General features: G+C 52.3%; 2 protein-coding genes across 4 annotated transcripts; one reads left to right on the top strand and one right to left on the bottom strand.

Annotated features, from left to right (window-relative positions):
• Positions 1 to 27: 27 nt before the first annotated feature.
• Positions 28 to 16,353, top strand: dusp19a (dual specificity phosphatase 19a). 3 transcript variants are annotated; one of them, XM_086051492.1, is made up of 5 exons: positions 28 to 1,623; positions 13,675 to 13,917; positions 14,335 to 14,381; positions 14,459 to 14,611; positions 15,772 to 16,353. In XM_086051492.1, the coding sequence occupies exons 1-5, from the start codon at positions 1,605 to 1,607 to the stop codon at positions 16,282 to 16,284; spliced, it is 975 nt and encodes a 324-aa protein (XP_085907618.1). In that variant the 5' UTR covers positions 28 to 1,604; the 3' UTR covers positions 16,285 to 16,353. The 3 variants fall into 3 exon arrangements, with proteins under 3 accessions (XP_085907618.1, XP_085907621.1, XP_085907620.1); XM_086051495.1 differs by lacking the exon at positions 28 to 1,623 and adding an exon at positions 9,752 to 10,363; XM_086051494.1 differs by lacking the exon at positions 28 to 1,623 and adding an exon at positions 12,723 to 13,602.
• Positions 2,476 to 9,761, bottom strand: frzb (frizzled related protein). The gene is given in 9 exon segments (XM_086051496.1): positions 2,476 to 3,018; positions 3,801 to 3,864; positions 3,945 to 4,135; positions 4,137 to 4,150; positions 4,222 to 4,287; positions 4,402 to 4,458; positions 4,543 to 4,578; positions 5,365 to 5,613; positions 8,635 to 9,761. Coding segments are annotated over 9 exon segments (954 nt in total). The 5' UTR covers positions 8,852 to 9,761; the 3' UTR covers positions 2,476 to 2,958.
• Positions 16,354 to 18,176: the final 1,823 nt, after the last annotated feature.

Here is an 18,176-nt window from a genome sequence, read left to right as displayed (position 1 = left end):
CGTGGTTTGGTCATGATGTCACGTAGCACCGACAGAGAAGCCAGCAACATGTCAGGTGAGTTCACATTTTGGAGTATTGTTTACTTCGTAGCACTGAAGTAAAAAATGTGTGGTTGTGTTTAAACATCACATGTAGTTTATTTATACCACAAAAAGACCTCATGCTTAAAAAAAAAACCTATGTAGCTCAACAAGCCCTCTTTGTTTGAAAAAAGGGTAGATTAGATCACACGGAACATGGTGGCATTCAAATATGTGCCTTGTAAATGCAATTTGTTTGTCTTTTAATTGCTTAAACAAGTTAGTTTGTCACACAAGAGCAATATGTTGCCATTAGAATACAACATTTGCTCATGAAAAGGCTGCCAAAATGTTCCGTTTTGCCGCCGAAGCGCTTGTTATTCAGGAAAGGACTCTTATCAGGTCACTAAAATGTTTCAGGATTTACCAGGTCAAAGCAATTTGTTGCCTTGACAAGACTACATTTGCTTAGCAAAAGGCTTCCTTAAACCTCCAAAATGAGCTGCTGCAGCAATAATGGATGGAAAATGCTGGCAACACAATGACGCGCTGCTGCTGCTGCTGCTGCTGCTTCCTGCGTGCGTTTCAATAGTTTTCTTGCCCCGTGGTCAATCTGCATGTGAGCAGCAGGTGTCGCTGTTGCACTGGAAAAACTCACATTGACACGTGTGAACTCTGGGCTCAACCTGTCAACTGTGCGTGCGTGCATGACGACTCTATGCTTGAGCTGCCTGCCCTGAGAGATGGGCCGCGCGCACGCCTGTGTGTGTGAGAGAAAGTGTCTTTGTTGTGTGTCCTTTGAGTTTGTGTTCTTGTGTGTAAAAGAAGCCAAGCGATAGAAGACGACCCTAAAGAGGTTTGAGGCCTCACCGCAATGTCCTGACATCTCTTGCCTCATTCCACAGGAAGGGGGGATGGGGGCGTTTTGCCACGAGACGAGTGAACGGCTTATTGGTATATGCAAGGTCCTCGTATGGCAAACCACAGCGGGCAGCGACGCCAGCCCCAGTCAGAACAGCCTCTGAGGGCTGAATTGAGGGACTCCACCACACCTCAATTTGGAAGTGAAGAAGCTGTTTGGATGAAAGGTTTTCACCAAGCAAAAACAGTCCAGTTGCCTTGGCGCTACTTTTCATCAGTCAAAAGTAGGATCCTGTTTGTTCTGAGCAAAAGCCACGGTGGGATTGTGTGGCATTCAAAGCGCTCTATTCATGTTGTGCTCCCCGGCGGCCCTGTTCGAAAGACGCCAACCCCCCATAAGCACAGTAAAGTGATTCTTGTTGAACATTGTTGCTCATGTTCAACGTGAAGAAGTGTTTTTTTTTTTTTTTTTTCTTTCCTTTGCCACCTGTCAAGCATCACTCATGTCCTTGGGCAATTTCCTGTTTGTGTGCCTGAATAGAAGCTTTCAAGCGGCAGGGACAACCCGGTCCTACTTCTCGGCTGCCGGGCAGGTGTGCGTTCAGCTCAAACTGACACGATGACGACGAGAGGAGGAGGAGGAGGAGGAGGCGGCACTGCTGTAAATCCCCACCGAAAACATTTTCTCTTCCCCTGCGGGGCCAAAACGCAGCTGAGAAAACATGGCGGGAAATGAAGGAGGTAGGAACCGCTGGACTTGTGCCCGTACGTGCACCCACGCACGCACGCACACACTGCTGTTTTGTTAGCGTTTCCTCACATCGGCATGTTCGGAAATATGTGAGGTTCCACTCAAAACACAAGCCATTACTTTTTGTTTGGCTTTTTTATTTGACCTTTTACTGCTAGCGGACTTATGATTTGGAGTGAGTCTTCCAGTTTCCGCCCGCACACACGCAAGAAAATGTCCTTTTTTTTTCATCTCAATTCTACTTGGCCCATCTGTTTAGAATTTAGGGCTTTAAATTTGGTAGCAGCATCATCTCCAACGAGTTCCTTTGGAACTGGCTCTAAAATGGCCGCCTCAACTCAAACTGGCACACTTTTCAGGCATATAGATTTTCGAGACCTGTTTCGGTGGGCCAACTCATGAAACATCAAGTTTGAAACTGGGTTTGCGGGCCTAATTCTCCAAAGACTTGTGAGACTTGACAGAGCCCTGGAAATGACCGGGTTGACCGTCAATCCCGAATGATAGACTTTTGCGGGTGTGGCTGCTGGAGACTTTGGCTGGCTCTACTCCTGAGTCCCGATAGACACGCCTGCCAAATGTCATCTTACTTAGTCAAACTGCCTTTGGGGGCTGCCCTTTTCAAATGTTGAGCCCAAATGGCCGACGAGTTGCGTTTTCTTGGCCTCTTGAAAGCGTTTCTGTGGCTCAACTGTTGATGAAAATGAAGCTGGCTTCACTGGCAGAATTTCTATCCATTCCACGCTTCCTTGGGCCCGAATCATTGCTGTACACTTTTTCAAAATGACAATTCTTGTCATAGACAAGGGAAGGGGGGTAAAAACCGGACAAAGGACTTACTCTTCAAAACAAAAGCTTTTTATTTCTTTCTTTTTTTAGGTCTTTCATCTTCAATTTCATTTGGTTCTTCCAAAGTAACCACGTCGTCATCATAGGCAAAACGGAATCAAATCGAGAGCAGCAGTTTCAAGAGCAAAGAAAAACAAAAGTGTTGTTCTGTGATTTTGGTCATGTTGCTATGGTGACAAAAGACTGCGTGCGCCGTGTGTTTTGCCCGTTTAATTTGTTTTTAGCACGAGGACAGCAAGTCACGGACATTTGGCAAAAGGCGCAGAAATTCCCTTTATGGCGGGAAAACAGAAGAAATGGATGACGAGATCCCGGGTGAGAAGCCTCTCATGCGCACGCACAAGCACACTTTACCAGTCAGCACACACATGTACACGCACACACACTGTAAATGTGCAAAGATAAATGAACTACATTCAGCTACTTGTGATAGTGCAATATACACACACACACACGCACGCACAGTTGGTCCCATCTCAGTGGCGACTCCTGCGATGAGCTGCTCGAGCTTTTCCCTGCAGGATCTGATCCCAACGCTATGCGCGCACGCGCACGCGCACACGCGCACACACACGCACGCACACACACACGCACACACACACACACACACACACACACACACAAAAGATGTTAAGCGCTGTTATCGTTAGAGATGAGAAGCAGTCAATTGAGCAATATGTTGTGTATCAATGTAATGTGTACCAAATGATACTGGAATGAGGGCACTGGTGGTGGTCGCAGTACTTTCTTTGAAGGCAGAAACTTCCATGAAAATATTTGTAATCAGATATTGCAAAATAGATGCATTTTTTGGATGCGCTGGATAAACGGCAATGATGGGTGAAGTCGTCTGATTTTGAGATTCATTTCCAGTCTGTGGGGAACACATCTCCCCCCATTGACTCTCATTCAAAGTTTGCATGCAATGGATACACAGTATAGTGTAGCCCAGGTGGGGCGGGCCCGAGGTGACCTCCGGCGCCGCTCCTCGCGTTCAGTCGCCCCTCACTGCCACGTCAACTTACGATCGAGTCGCACTTGCACTACCGGAATTGATTTTGTTCATATTTGACCGCTGCAATTTTAAGGCTGAAATGTGTTGCTATTTTACCGGATTGGATTAGAAGAGTTCATTAGAAAGGGGACAGCGCAGTACTCTCGTGCCGACTAGCTTTTGTGGCGCGTACGCAATACAGGCGGCTGAAGATGACACCCGTCGCTCTTGTTTAGGATGATTAGCAAACACGTTTGGAATTGAGACCCGTCGGTCATTCAAGCGCTCACGGTTCCGTGCGCGCCTTCTACTTTGGTGGCCTACCTTGACTTTGCGTCCCATCTTGTCCTTCCACTTTTGCGCGATGGAGCCGTCGATCAGCAGCAACCTGCAATGTAGGCAGGCCCCGCCCCCCGTCAGCCAGCTCCCCCCCCGCGGCCGCGCTCGAGGCGTAGGCAGCGGACCTACCTGGACGTCTCCTCGTTCTCGTAGCCCATAATGAGGTACTCGTCTCCGGCGCTGACGGGCGGGCATTGGCACGAGGACGAGTAGTGAAGGGTGAGCGTCTCTCGGGGGATGTGCACCAGCGAAGACTTGAGCACCTCGCGAACCTCCACCACCGCCGCGGGCTCCATGCCGCGCGAGCGCACCTCGCGCACAGCGCGCGCGGATCACTGCGCCACGCAGAAAGACACTTTGCATAGCCGCTAATTTGCCAAACTGCTGGCCAATTAAAAGAACTCACCGTAGTTGTAGTTGTTCTTCAGGTAGCTTTTCAAACCCATCTTGACTGTCTTACATTTGCAGCGATCTACACGCACGCACGCACGCGCGCACGCACACACACGCGCGCACACGGAGAGTGCGCGTTAGCGGCGCCGCCCGTCGGTAGCTGGGCCTGGTCCAAGTGGAAGCGCGACTTTACCGGCGTCTCCTCTGCAGTGAAGGTTGTTGGCGTCCAAGGGAAAGTCCGGACTGGACTCTGTCAATCAAATGTAAAATCCATTTTGGCGAGTGGCCGGGTGGGAAAATGAACATTTTGGACTTTGTGGGTTTTGGGAGCGACCTGGGTTGCAGCGAGCCGGGTCCTGGTAGTAGGGATCTGCAAATACACAAACACCACCCTCACTCAGTGGGACAAAGGGCTGTTGGACTAACATGAGTTTTTTTTGTGGGGGGGGGTGAACATCTTAAATGTTGTTCTCTTTTTAAATTTGACAATTTTTGTTTTGTTAACATACTTTTTTTTCACTTCTGTTCACGTCTGTTATTTTGGGTGGGTGAAAGTTGTCTCATTTGAATGTTATGTTCCTTTTTTTTTGTTGTTGTTGAAGTACTTTTCCACCTAAATTGGCCATCCAGCCATGATCCAAAGCGCTTCTCCTCAGAGGGGTCGCGGGCGTGCCGGAGCCTATCCCAGCTGCCTTCGGGCAGAGGCGGGGGACACCCCGAATCGGTTGCCAGCCAATCGCGGGGCACACAGAGACAAACAAACATTCACGCTCACAATCGCACCTAGGGGCAATTTAGAGTGCTCAATTGAGCTAGCATGCATGGTTTTGGAATATGGGAGGAAACCGGAGTACCCGGAGAAAAGCCACGTGGGCAGGCACGGGGAGCACATGCAAACTCCACACAGGGAGGCCGGGGTCGGATTGGGACCCACGACCTCTGCGCCGTGAGGCAGACGTGCTAAGCAGTCGGCCTAAATTGTGCACTATTTATTTCCCCCCCCCCAAAAAAAAGCAAGCATTGACTCATGACTGATCGCTTTTGGCCCAATGTGTGTTTTGTGAGAAAGCCCCTTTTTGTTTGTTTGTATGTTTGGAGATGTCGATTTTGCCGCCGCGCCTTTTTCTGTCTGTCCGTTTGCGTAGGGGAGTCGTACCGGCGGCGTCGGCCTTGACGATGGCCTCGGGCGAGATGCAGACGCCGCGGTCGTAGAGGGGCAGCTCGCCGCAGTGGAGGCTGTCGGGCCAGCTGTGGTTGTAGCGCCTCATGACGGGCTCGCAGCCGCGCCGGGCCCGCTCGCACACCGCCTTGCACGGCTTGATGGGCTCGTGCTGGAAGTCGATGGTGCAGATGGGCGCGTACATGGCGCACAGGAAGAACAGCAGGTCGGCGCTGCAGCCCGTCCCTGCGGGAGGTAACCGCAGCACACGCTCGCAACATCACCGTCACAGTCCCAATTATCGGCGCGACTTGAAGCCTTCTCGGAAGACGACGTGCGCCGCCAGGAGAAACCTTTGATCGTCATCGGCCTTCCGCCGCTTTTACTGGAAGGCGTTTCCCACTAGCTACAGGGGTGTCCCGCTCCGGTCCTCAAGGGCCGCTTTTTCCCGCCCCTTTTCCAGCTCTCCTCGCTGCAAAGCACCCGATTGAAATGATCAGCTCGTCAGCAAGCTCTGAAGAAGCTTGATAACGGTCATGAGCTTTCGAAACGGGTGCCTTGCGGCTGGCGCGGACGGCAAACAGGCAGGACACCGGCGGCCCTTGGGGACAGAGTTTGGACACCCCCGCCGATGAGCACACTCGTCAAACAAAACGGGAAAGTAACGAGATCGATTTTCTCCCAAAACGCCATGAGCAATTCCCGTCGGCGGTGGGATCTCGCTTGTATGTCTGCGTTGGACGGTGTTGAATTTTGCACGCGGCTGCGCGCTGAGCCGTCAGGGTCGGGCCGGTTCAGCGTCCCTCCCAGGTTTTTAGACAATTAGGAATGTGGGTTCCTGTTCGGTGGCTGAAGTTGCACCTGTAGGTTTTGTCTGTATATGTTTAGGTGTTGTTGTTTTTTTGCGTGCTCATAGTCAGCAGCGCTGAACTTGTTTACTGCCACCACCGCAGACGTCGGTAAAGTCCTTTTCTCAGTGGGTAGGCGTGACCCAGCTTGTCTGCGCAACGCAGCTTTAGAAAGCACTGGAATGAAAAAAGGCAGGCCAGTAGATGGCGTGGTTGCATCGCTTTGGTTTCGAGGTCAGCGCAGCTTTGGAGTCGAAGATCTGATCGCGACCAGGGATTGAAGATCTGCTCGGCAAGTCCGTTATGAGGGAGACAAACGCCGCGCCTGACCCGAAAGCGCTACGTACAGTAGACAGAAACGGGAAACGTCACGCTGGATTGTGTCACGCATGTTTCAATCACGATGAAAGCTGACACCATTCATGATGAACAGCATTTCAAAAAAAACAACCACCCTCTGACCTCTGTTCAACTGGAGCCATATTCTCTGTTGGGAAAAAAAAAAAAATCATGTTTGGTCATCAAAGGCCTCTGGATTGTTTTTTTAATTATTTTTTTTTGTTGTTTTTCCTCCATCGTTTGATGTTTTCCCAAACGTGAAAAAGCAATGCGTCCGTGTTTCCTGTTTGCTCTGCTGTTTGGTTAGGAACCAGAGTCTGGGCTGAAAGCAACCCATATTCTCCCAAACTTTGTGTGGGGGCGAGAGAGGAGTACACTTTGTTTTCGTGGGTTCGCTGCCCATGGCTGGCGTCCGGCGGAAACCTCGCACCCCCAAAACCATCACTTGTCAGGGAAGCCCCCCAAAAACGACAAGTTTCTTCAGCCGTGAAAACGGCAAAAAGAAAGAAGACGGCCACATAGGGGCTGAGCAACTGCACGGCATTTTGAAAAATGCAAACTTGCATGCTCGATGCCATCAACGTATCGCGACAGAGCAACATATTCGGTCAAGTCGCCAGCAGGCACGATGTGGGGAGCTCTGCGCCGGCAACGTCTGGCCCTCAAAGAGTGTGTGTGACTTGTTTCCCAAAGCAAGCCAGTTCCAAATCACCCTGAGAAAGATGTTGTTGGCGCAGCGGAGGAATGTGGCCAACGTGCCGGCCGGCAACTGAGCTAATCGCGCGCACAAAAGCGGCTTAGCTTAGCTTGCGATAGCGTGTGACGCAACATCCAGACGATAAGCCCAAGGCGTGACTCGGCGGAGACGTGTTGGGAGGACAAAAAGGTGACAAAAGAAGCCCTTCCCTTCCTCTGAGACCCACACACCCCCGCATGCTTCGGCGGCAAAAATAGGGCCGCTTAAAGCCTGCTGGCTGGAGCGTTTCGTGCCGCCATGAGGCGCTCCAAAGCGGCCAGAGCAGCCCGAAGCTCCGGCGGCACAGCCGAGATGATGCCTTGTCAGGGTCTAGGCGTGGCTAGGCTAGCTTGCACGTTGCGCACGTTGCGCCGGATAACCGCGACCTCAACACAGGCGCTCACGTTCTTATTGAGTGCGCGAGGAGCCAAAGCGCGTCACGCCACTTGACTTTGTTTTAGCCACGCCTCAAACATGGAGAAAAGGCAAATTGTGGAAAACACTTTCTTTTCACCACGACCTCCTTGTCGGTCTTTGCACCCCTTCTTCGTATTCTCTTCATGTCAACACGTTGTATGTGTTGAAAAACAAAAATTCACTTTGCAGAGTTTTTCCGCTTGCAAATCCTCGCCTATCACTTACAAATCCAATGCGTTGGATCGTCGATGATGTTGAGCTGTTTTGTGTCAAGCGTATCCTGAAAAGGGCTCGACGCCTTGTTCTCGCATTATCGTTGGACTACAACATAAACCGGCGTAGACGCATTCAAAGGAAGATGAGACGAAAACCAAGAAGACGAGACAAAAAGGCAAGACTGTGATAGAGCAAAGGCCAAATTGAAGATGCGAGACAAAATCAAGGATGACAAGCAAAGCTAGACGACAATTAGGATGATGACAAGCGAAACCTTGAAGATTAAAATCAAGGCGAGGACGATGAGGAAGATGAGATGCAAGCAAAGGAGGAGGACAAACATGAAGATGAAGACGATGACACCGAAGGGAAGTCGGTCATTTTGAAAGGTGTAACCGGACACGGCACTTGCACGCGCCGTTTTTTGGAAACTGTAAGCTTCCCGTCATCGCGACGGCGACGCGAAAGCCCGCAACCGGCCATCGTACTGGCTGATGGCTTTTACTTTGCTTATGTGCGCTGCCCCTTTCCACCGCCGGGTGTCGCCGTTACGCCATCGGAGCAGATCTTTAAACGCGTCCGATCAAAGGAAAGCGCCGTCCGCGATGGCGGAAGCTTGGAAGCCGCGGCAAAAAGTGTCGGAAAGAGGCGGCCGAAGGATGGCGGTCGCTCCGTGATCAAGTTTGAAAGCGACGCGGCCGGCTTACTGACCCAGCAGTCCCTCGAACTGTTCGATGGCGAGCACGGCGTTGTCCTGCGTGCTGTGGTGCAGATGGTTGGGCATCTTGGTCATGTTCCAGGGCATGGAGCGGCACAGCGGGATCCGCACCGGCTCGCAGGCGGCCGCGGCCGCCGGCGCCGGCCCCAGCGCGCAGCAGGCGGCCAGCGCCGCCGCCGCCGCCGCCACCAAGGCTCCCCACTGCCTCATTGCCAGATAGCGGCTACTAGCGAGCCGCTGGCTACTCGTGCACTTTGTCCGTCGCCGCCGGTGTGCTCGGCGATCCGCTGCCTGTCCTTCTGACCGCCGGTCCGCTCGCAGCCGGGATACAAGCGAGGGGAGGGGAGGGGAGGGCAGGGGAGGGGCAGGCCTCTTCCTCCTCCTCCTCCTCCTTGTCTCCTTGCACACTTTGCCTGCTGTCCAACTCTCCTCCTCTCGCTAGCCCCCCCCCCCCCGCGTCCTCCCCTACTTTCCGTTGCCGCCACCTTTCAACGGCAGCCATTCTCCGCTCTCTTGACGCTCACCTCCCCCCTGGCTCATCTCCCTTGGTTGCCCTTTTCGCCACCCGCGACTCTTCCTGCGCCAACTGTCCGCCGCTCTTCTTGTGCGACCGTCCTCTTGCCTTACTTTGCTTCTCCCTCCAATTTGCTCCTTCCCGCTGCTGGTCTCCCTTCCTCCCCCCCCCGTCCCACTCTCCTCCTTCTCCTCCCCTTCCGTCTCAAGTCGGCTTGACGTTCTCGTTTCAATCGCCGTTGGCTGACGCCCACCTTTGGACGCCGTTTCTCTTGCACTTTTGCCTCTTGCCGACCAAGGACAAAGTGGTCCAAGATTGTCCCTTGAGACCGTCGGTCTGTCCGAGCCGTGTTTAGAGCGGACACGTCCCAATAATTGGCTCTGAACCGAGTCGGGGCCGCGCGCTTAGCTGGCGGCAGAGCGAGCGATTCTACTCAAGCGGTTGAAAAGGTTTTCAGCGAAGCTCCCTTGTCGGTGGACAGCCCTCCGTCTTGCGTTGCGGCAGCGGTGCCAATGTGCTTCGCCTGCGGAAAGGCGAGTTGTGAGCAGCACGTGTGGGCGGGTGGCTGGCTGTCGTCTTGCTACGTCGTCCCCAGCGGCCGGCCGGCGGCCGGCCGCTGGGGACGCTTGGGAGCTTGCGCGCGGAAGGACAAAGCCCCCCAAAAAGTTTGAAAGCCTCTTCTCCCTCGTCCTGTCCAAGACTCCTCCTCTTCCCGCCGGCTTCTCTCTCCCGCTCCCCTTTCTTCCTCCCCCTTCCTCTCTTTCAGGCCGCCGCCCCCTGGTCTTGTTGCCACTCGCGCAGCTCTCCTCAGCCCTTCCTCCTCTTCCTGCTTCCCCTTGTGTCCCGTCTTCCTCACCCCTGCCCCCGCCACCCTCGCCAAGGTTATTATGGTCAACGAAATCATAGCATCGAGAAAACATTTCCATCCGACAAATACGCCGAGCGCCAATGAAAATGCCGTCAAAAAAAAAGACAAGTAACTGAACGTGCATCATGTGTTTATAAAAGGACCGATAGCAAAAATGTTTTTCCTATCATCTGGGCCAAGAGCCTCAGGGGCTGATTTGCAAACTTCTTTGTTTTGCTGTCGCCGTCCGACCGACCGACCGATTGACCGACCGACCGACCGACCGACCGACCGACCGACCGACCGACCGTCCGTCCGTCCGACCGTCCGTCCGACCGTCCGTAGCTACGCAAGAAGGAAGGTCAGTGGTTTGACGTTTGTGCCGCCACATTTTGTTTACCTTGTGCTCGAGCACACCTGAAACGAACCGAATGAAGCACTTTGGCGGACTTGCTCGAACGACAAACTGAATTTAGAAGACAAGCTGTCAAGTATTCTGCCCCCCCCCCCCCCCCAGCCCCCTCCCGCTTGTCTGGCCTTCTACGTTAGCCCTGGCTCGCGCTCTCCTTCTCTTCTCTTCCTCGCGCCTATTCACGATTCCTCGGCACCGTGTTGTCTTGGTCCTGTCAAAGCCTTCCTGGCTTTCTTCCCTTCCTCATCGCCTCCCCCGTTTCCAGTGCTCCCCATCTCTTCCTTCTTTCACCTCCTTCCTTTTCCCTCCTCCTCTACCTGGAGACCAAACAAGTCTTTCCCTCCAACGCTGTAAGCGGTGCGTCACAAATTCAGGCCGCGCGCGACAGATGGAAGCGGAGTGTGTTGTTGATCAAAGTGTCAAAGGATCACTTGCAGTCACGGGAAACCCGAGAGGACTTTTGCCGAGGTGTCCGCACGTTAACTCTTCACGCGCCGGCCGCGCGCCACGCTTTGCTTTGCCTTGCCGCCCACATCCGTCCGCGCCGCAGCGCCTCGCCTCGCCTCGCCCTTTATTGGCGCAACCTTGAAGGCCACTGCGTCAACTCCTCCGCTCGCTTTGTCTTCCGACCGAGTGGGATGACGCTGCAAAGTCTGCGCGCCCAGTGTGTGCGTGTGTGCCTGCGTGCCTGCGTGTGTGATAGCAGTAATGGTTGTCAGATGTTGCAGCAGGAGCTTCTCGTGTTTGAGTTGACTTACTGCCAACACACACACATGCACGCACGCACGCACGCACGCACGCACGCACACACACACACACTGGGTTTTCTGACTCATGTGTCAACACGCAGAAGGGAGCCCGTCAGCACTTTTGCCTCCTTCCGTCCTTCTTCATCCCTTTTCGCCTCCTCGTGTGTGTGTCATGAGGATCTTCTCAACGCGACACATTCCATTATGCTCTCCTCCGCCTCCCCGAAAGCCGGCACTCTGATTAAATGCAGTTAGTTGGACAACTAGCATGGCTGCCAGGACAATATGTGCGCGCGCACGCACGCACGCACATACGTGTGGCAAGGGCCCATTCAAGGCCCCAAAACGTGTTGCTTTCCCCGCACTTAAATGTTCTCGGAAACTACCGGAATCTTTTCCAACATAAATATAGGCACAGCTGCGTGCGCACGTGCGGGCTTGGTAGCCCGTCCAGAGAGGCCTCGCTCGTCCTTCCGAGATGGCCGGCGACATTTGCAGGAGGGAGGAAGTCGCACACGCACGCGCGACCTAAGACAAAGTCACACGATGTCACGCAAACGGCACGGAAATCCGAGACGATGCGTCGCGTCAGCCAAATGTTGCGGCGGTAGCACGAAAGCGACGCGGTGTCACAACGCGGACGCAAGAAAGGCAACGTGACGCCAAACAGTTGTGACACAACGCGAAGGTGCGACATTGACGGCACCAGGTGCCACAAAGGCGAGGGACAATGAGACGGCGCTCAAATGCGGCACAGGTGACACACCAATTTGATACCGGCGGAAGGCGACGTGCGTGCCGGCATGTCGCAAAGATGCCACGCGATATAAAAAGGCCACAATTGTCAACCGGAGGTTAAGTGTCAACACAACGTGACGTCGTATGCCAAAAGCCTTCGTTGCCATTATCTGCCAGTGAGTAACTTGTGTCAAGAGGGAAAGAAAAGCAAGTCGCTCCATCCCGCTTCAGCGGCAATTCCAATTTGGTGAAGCACGGCTCCCTCCTGTTGTGCTGTGCTCTTTTTGTTCAAGTTCTTCTTGTCTTGAGCCGTCGAGAGACGCAACTCCGGCGTTGGTTTGCACATTTCCCTCAGATTCCACTTGAGTCTTAAAGTGAGGATGTGGCGTCCTCCAGTGGGCACTCACCATCCCTGCATGTCTTTTATTTCTTTGGAAGCGACGCCACCTCGCATACATTTCAGATTTGGACACGTGAATTCATACATTATATGCATATGAATGATAGTCCTAGACATAAAGTGGTCACATCATTAGGTACATCATCTACAAATGTGTAACATAAAAATGATGATTGCTGCAGGTCAAAATATTACAAAAGTTTGTCAGTCGGATTATGTTCAGTTTTAGTTAAAGGAATACTTAAGCACACTCCCTTTGTGCTGCCTCTCTCGTGTTGTCGGCGTCAGGTGTGGTATGACCCAGGCCGAGTCCTACTCTTGGATGCGGACCAGTCACACAAACGGGACGGTGGACGACAACAAGTACCTGTTTTGTTTTGGGGTTTTTTGGGGAGGGGGGGGGGGGGGGGGGAGTGGCGAGGACTCCGTCCCGCTTTGTGGAATTCAAAACGCACCATTTGCCAGGTGCTGGGGACTTGAGAGAAAGACTGACGCCGGCATCGTCGGGTACGACTCGTTTCCACCTTCTAACACGTACAGCGGTCGTCTGAAAATATTCCCGGACTTCTCGCGAAAACGTAGGTTTTGCTAAATAATCACGTCAAGTTCGCAACATACGTCAGCGCGGAAGCGGGACAAAAAAGAACGGTGAGGTACACCTTGGAGACCTATTGCGTTAGAGGCGGTATGCCACCAAGGCAGTGTGGAAGGAGCTAAAGGGGAGAAGCTTTGCGGTCACGGTTTTGCCTGCTTGCTATTTCACTTTAGTCCTGTAGATGTCTTTACATCCTCTGTACATCCGCCAAAAAAAACAGAAGAGACAAAATGGCTCACAAACGGTACCCGGTACAGAACCCTGAGGTACACCTGGCCCCCTTTGTGTTGTTACCCAAGTTACCCAAGAGAGCGGAAGAAACCATGCCGGCTTTGAAGTGTAACACTCAACACTCACCGGCCAAGTCTCTCGGTTGAAAGCAATCGTTGCCGGATGTGATTCGCCACGCATCGAATTATCTGACTGCGTGAATACGCCCACATCCAACACACTTATGTGGCAAAAATGGGGCTTGGTACAGAACCTTGAGCTTTACCCAATGCCCTTTTTATTGAAAGAAAATATTTATCTTTTGATTACCTGACAATGTGAGGCCATTGTACTTTGGTCAGCGCACATTGTCCCGTTTCGGTAACTTCTGCGTCCCGTTTCGGTAACTTCTGTGTGAAAGCGACAGACAAATACGATCCCAAGTGCCGGCAAAATGCAACCGTTACAGGAAAGGGACTTTATACACAACCTTGAGGTACACCTTCAAGTGGTGTTGATTGATGATTGGTGTCCATTTTTCATTCCTTTTTTTCTGTGTCCCTCTCAGAAGTTGCGCGCGTTGCAGTCACGCAGTCCTTGGCGGAGGAGATCAGGAGTTTCTCGCGCATGCGTCTGAAGCGCCAGTGCGCCCGCGTGACGTCGCTGAGCGGTCGCCGCATCATCGAGACCTGGAAGGGTTGCGCCCTGACGGCGGCGGAGGACCCCGCGCCCCCGGAGACCTCGCTGGGCTACGTCCCCGACACCTCCTGGGACCTCCGGGTGGGCGCCGTCAAACCCCACCTGCTGCTGGGTAAGCTTGCGCAACACAAAGTAACGCAGGCCGGACGTCATGAAATGGAACAAGCGGACTCAATGCAATGTGACACAAACGGTGGCGGTGGCGGTGTTTTTTTTTTTTTGTTCCTTCTCTCTTTGTTTTTTGGACATGTTTAACTGTGACAAGGAAACACACTTTTAAAGCGTGATTCAAATTGAAAATGAGGCAATTTGCATGCGCAACAGAGCGGGGCTGAAATGTAACAAACATTGAACGCAATTCTGTCGCTCAAATGCATCACGACATGATGAAAAGGCGGCGCAAATGTAACGTAGCCCGCTTCGACCGCAAGGTACGGCCATTTGGCACGACGGCCCCCTTTTAGCAACGATGCAAGACAGCGGAGGCGCGAGCCGGTCGCGCCGGATGTTAACCTGCCGTTGCGTGCAGGTTGCCGGGACGCGGCGCACGACTTCAACACGCCGAGGAAGCACAAGGCGAGCGGCCCTCCCGCCAGCTCACTTCCCGGTGGCGACGCGGCGCGCGCTGAGACGTCTGTGCCCGTCTGTCTCAGGTGTCTCACGTCCTCAATGTGGCCTTCGGGGTGGACGACGCCTTTCCCGACCTCTTCGTCTACAAGACGCCGAGCGTGCCGGACCGGCCCGACGCGCCGCTCCTGCCGCACCTGGCCGAGTGTTGTCGCTTCATCCAGCGGGCGCGAGATGAGGTAACGCTAACGCGCTTCCGATGCGCCACGGGAGGACGTTGGCCATACGCAAATGAGGCTGACGTCGTAGCGATAAGGTGCCGTACAACCTTGCCATACAAAGCGGACGCTGCTGGGAACGGGGCAAAAGGAGCCATGGGCGCGTGCGTTATGCTCACTTTGACTTCGATTGACTTTTTCAAATAAAACCCATGCCAATACCACCTTTTTTTTCCTCAAAGAAATTGGGACTTGAAATGAAAAATCTGACTTGGTTTTGAAGTAGAAATGTTTTTTTCTTCCCCCCAAAAAATCCTTCAAATGCCAATTCTTTTTTTTTCCCTCTCTAATTTTTCAAAGGAAAATCTGAGGTTTTTTCTCCAAACAAAAAGAGCGCAAATGTGAGATTATGAAATGACTTCTTTCCAAAGCAAATGATTTGTCGCCGCTTCAAAATCAAATGCTATTGTTGCGCGCCGTCGCGTGTGTGTTTGGAAGACGTTAGACCAATGTCCACTTGCGGCGGCTTGCGGGCCGTGTCAATAACGCAGCAGTGGCAGCTTCCTGTTTTATTGACGAGCATGCAGATCACACGGCACCCGAACACGCGCGTCAGCGGCGGCGACGGGGCGTCTTTGCTTACAGGAAGAAGAGCGCGATCGTGATGAAGGGTGCGCCGTTCTCCAAGCAACGCTCTTACTTTGAAAGGCGCCTGGGGATTTTGAAGCGCGACTGGAAAGCAAACAGGCGCTCGCCGGGGCTCCCGGCCTAGAAAGTCTTCTTCCAAAGACTCGGCGCGGAGCTCAAATTTGAACAACCTCGGTTCTTCCAGGTCCGGATGCTTTGTTGAGCGATCGGCGCAGACTTCCAATCCTAATCAGGTGTGCCCCAAAATGACAAGGAAACTTGAGAAGAATTTGAGCGTTACTACGGTACGCGAGGTAACAATGTGACACAAATGGGACTATGGGGCTACAGAACCGCGAGGTACGCCTGACCGCTTTGTGTTGAAAGGCGTTACTGTCCCAATGATCTGAACGTGCGAGGCCAAATTGAAGAGTCAAGGGGTAAAACAAACGTGAGGCAAACGTAAGACACGACTTGGCGACGTTTGACGCCGGCGCGACACCAACATTTGGGGAAACCGCTTTGTGTAGCTCCTTCTGTTGTTTGTGTGTCAGAAGGGCGCGGTGCTGGTCCACAGCAACGCCGGCGTGTCCCGAGCCCCGGCGGTGGCCGTCGGCTACCTGATGACGCGCGAGCGCCGCTCCTTCGACTCGGCGCTGGCGTGCGTCCTCGCCGCCCGGCCCGGCCCGCCGCGCGCCCCGACCCGGGTTTCCTGCGCCAGCTCAGGAGCTTGGACGCCGACCCAAACCAACGTGAAAACCGGACCGGCCGGCGGTGAAGGCGACAGACACGCCGAGGGAGGCCCGCTTCTTCGTCGTCCTCTTCTTCGTCGTCCTCTTCTTCGCCGCCCTCTTCGTCGTCGTCCTCTTCTTCCTCGCCCTCCTCGTCGTCTTCCTCTTCTTTGTCTTCTCCGTCCTCTTCTGCAGCTTTCTTCGTGGCAGAAACGGCAGCCTCTGGTGGCGCAATTCACAATGGCGCGATCAAAGTGGAAAAAGCTCATTTTGCCACCAGTGGACGCCGTTGCGCAGTATGGAATAAAACGAAAGAGAAAAAACATCTCAAAATGAAGAATCCAGCCCACTTAGCGTTACACAATGTCATTTTTTGTGTGCAAATAAAATAAATTGGCAATTTGACGTTTCGATGAACCATTTCTTTAACTTCAATCATGAAAGAGAAAAATAAAAAGAATCACTTTAATTGGCTTCTTTCTGTTTGGTTTTTGCTTAGGACAAAAACACCTTTTACAGGTCGTCTATAGCAATTTTTGCAATCGTTTCATCACGATGGAAGTCGAATATTTGCCGGAATAGTGGCCCGTGTTGTGCCACGCGGCATCAGCCTGTCGTCCGTCGGCGTCGCTCAATTTCAAAAATAAAATGAATCTCGTGTCATAGCGATCGCACACTGCTACGTTTGGTCAAAATGATTCAAAAAGACTTTCCCTGATTAGAAAAACAAACAAGCAGCCCTTCCTTCCTGCCAATGGTTGTTCAGGAAATGAAATTACATTGATTTCAATTGCCAATGGAAAATGCTTTTACTACTGTTAAATTTGAATTCCTTGTCATCAAATTAAATTAGATACGTTCATGTTAAATTCATAAAAAAAAAAAAATGTCTTGAAATTCAATTCAATTGGGCCTGCATGCAAATGAAATGAAATGCATTATGAAGTTAATATCTAGACGAAATGTATTGAAGTCATTTAAAAACAAAACTCAAATTCAGGACAAGAAAATTGAGTCCGATGTTCATTTTATACGCTCACTAAAATCATTGAAATGAAATGTAACATAATTGAATAAAGTTCGCTGAATTTAATTGCTGTGAAAGTAAGTCAACGTTTGAGGTGCCGATGATGCTTGCATATGTCACAAGCTCATTTGCATAATCTCTCAACATTTCCAGCCACATGTTGTTGTTGTGGTTACAAAGTGGAATTGTGCCTGTCTGGCAACGCATCCCATAACATGACCCCAAGCCCCCCCCCCCCCCCCTCCCCCCCTTTCTGTTTCTCCTCCTCCTCCTCTTCACCGACTGGAGTGCGACGACATCTGGCTCGGCTCGGCTCGGCTCGGACCGCCAAAGCATCGCAACGGCGTATGCCGCCACCTCGACCTCCGCTCGACCATGGGATCCTTCTGCTCCGGGCTGGGCCCCGAGACGCACGTCGCTGTCGCCGCGCCCGCCGCGCCCGCCGCGCCCGCCGCGCCCGCCGCGCCCGCCGCGCCCGCCGCACCCGGCGCAGGTCAGATGTCGCCTCTAGCGCCTCCTGTGGGGCTTCGCCGCTCGTGCACGTTGCGAACGCGACGTCGGCAACTTTTGGCCAACTTTTTTTGCGCAGCTTTTTAAGTGTGATTGATGCACACGATAAACAAACACAAAGTGCGCACGCGTGTTGTTACACGTCTTATTGCAATACGCCGCCCGCGCGCATGCACAAGCTAGAGCCCAATTATGTTCTGCTGATTGGAGAACAGCAATTAACGCGCTATCAACGGCACGACTGACCAATCATGCGGTCGCCATGGCGATTTCTTGCAAACTAAAACAGAAACGGAACATCTCAATCAGGCAATTCATAAAGAGAACTCTGAAATGAAAATAACATCCAATGGGGCAAATCAAAATAGATACAATGGAAAAAAATCTCCAAGGAAAAAATGAATGAAACAATTTCGATTCAAACAAATAATATAAGTAATAAATATCAGTCTTGTAAATGAAAATATCACTCGAATAAATCAGCAACTGTAAAAAAAAAAAAAAAAAATCTCAAATGCAAATCAATCATCAAATCAAGAAGCCAAGTGGTGTCAGTGGTCCCGTTGGGCCAGCAGTGGGCGCCACATTGCCCTTCCCGTTTCCGTCGGGCCCTCTTGAAATTGCAAAAGTTGTGAGTGGTTTTGTGTGTTTGTTGCTTGGCGTCGATTGAAAGTCATGTGCAAACTCTTCC

The sequence above is a fragment of the Filicampus tigris genome, chromosome 14 (assembly GCF_054856515.1).
Source record: "Filicampus tigris isolate MCC_2025a chromosome 14, RoL_Ftig_1.0, whole genome shotgun sequence".
NCBI classification, from domain to species: domain Eukaryota; kingdom Metazoa; phylum Chordata; class Actinopteri; order Syngnathiformes; family Syngnathidae; genus Filicampus; species Filicampus tigris.
Note: the sequence above shows the minus strand (reverse complement) of the source record. Positions and strands in the feature narration are given on the sequence as shown.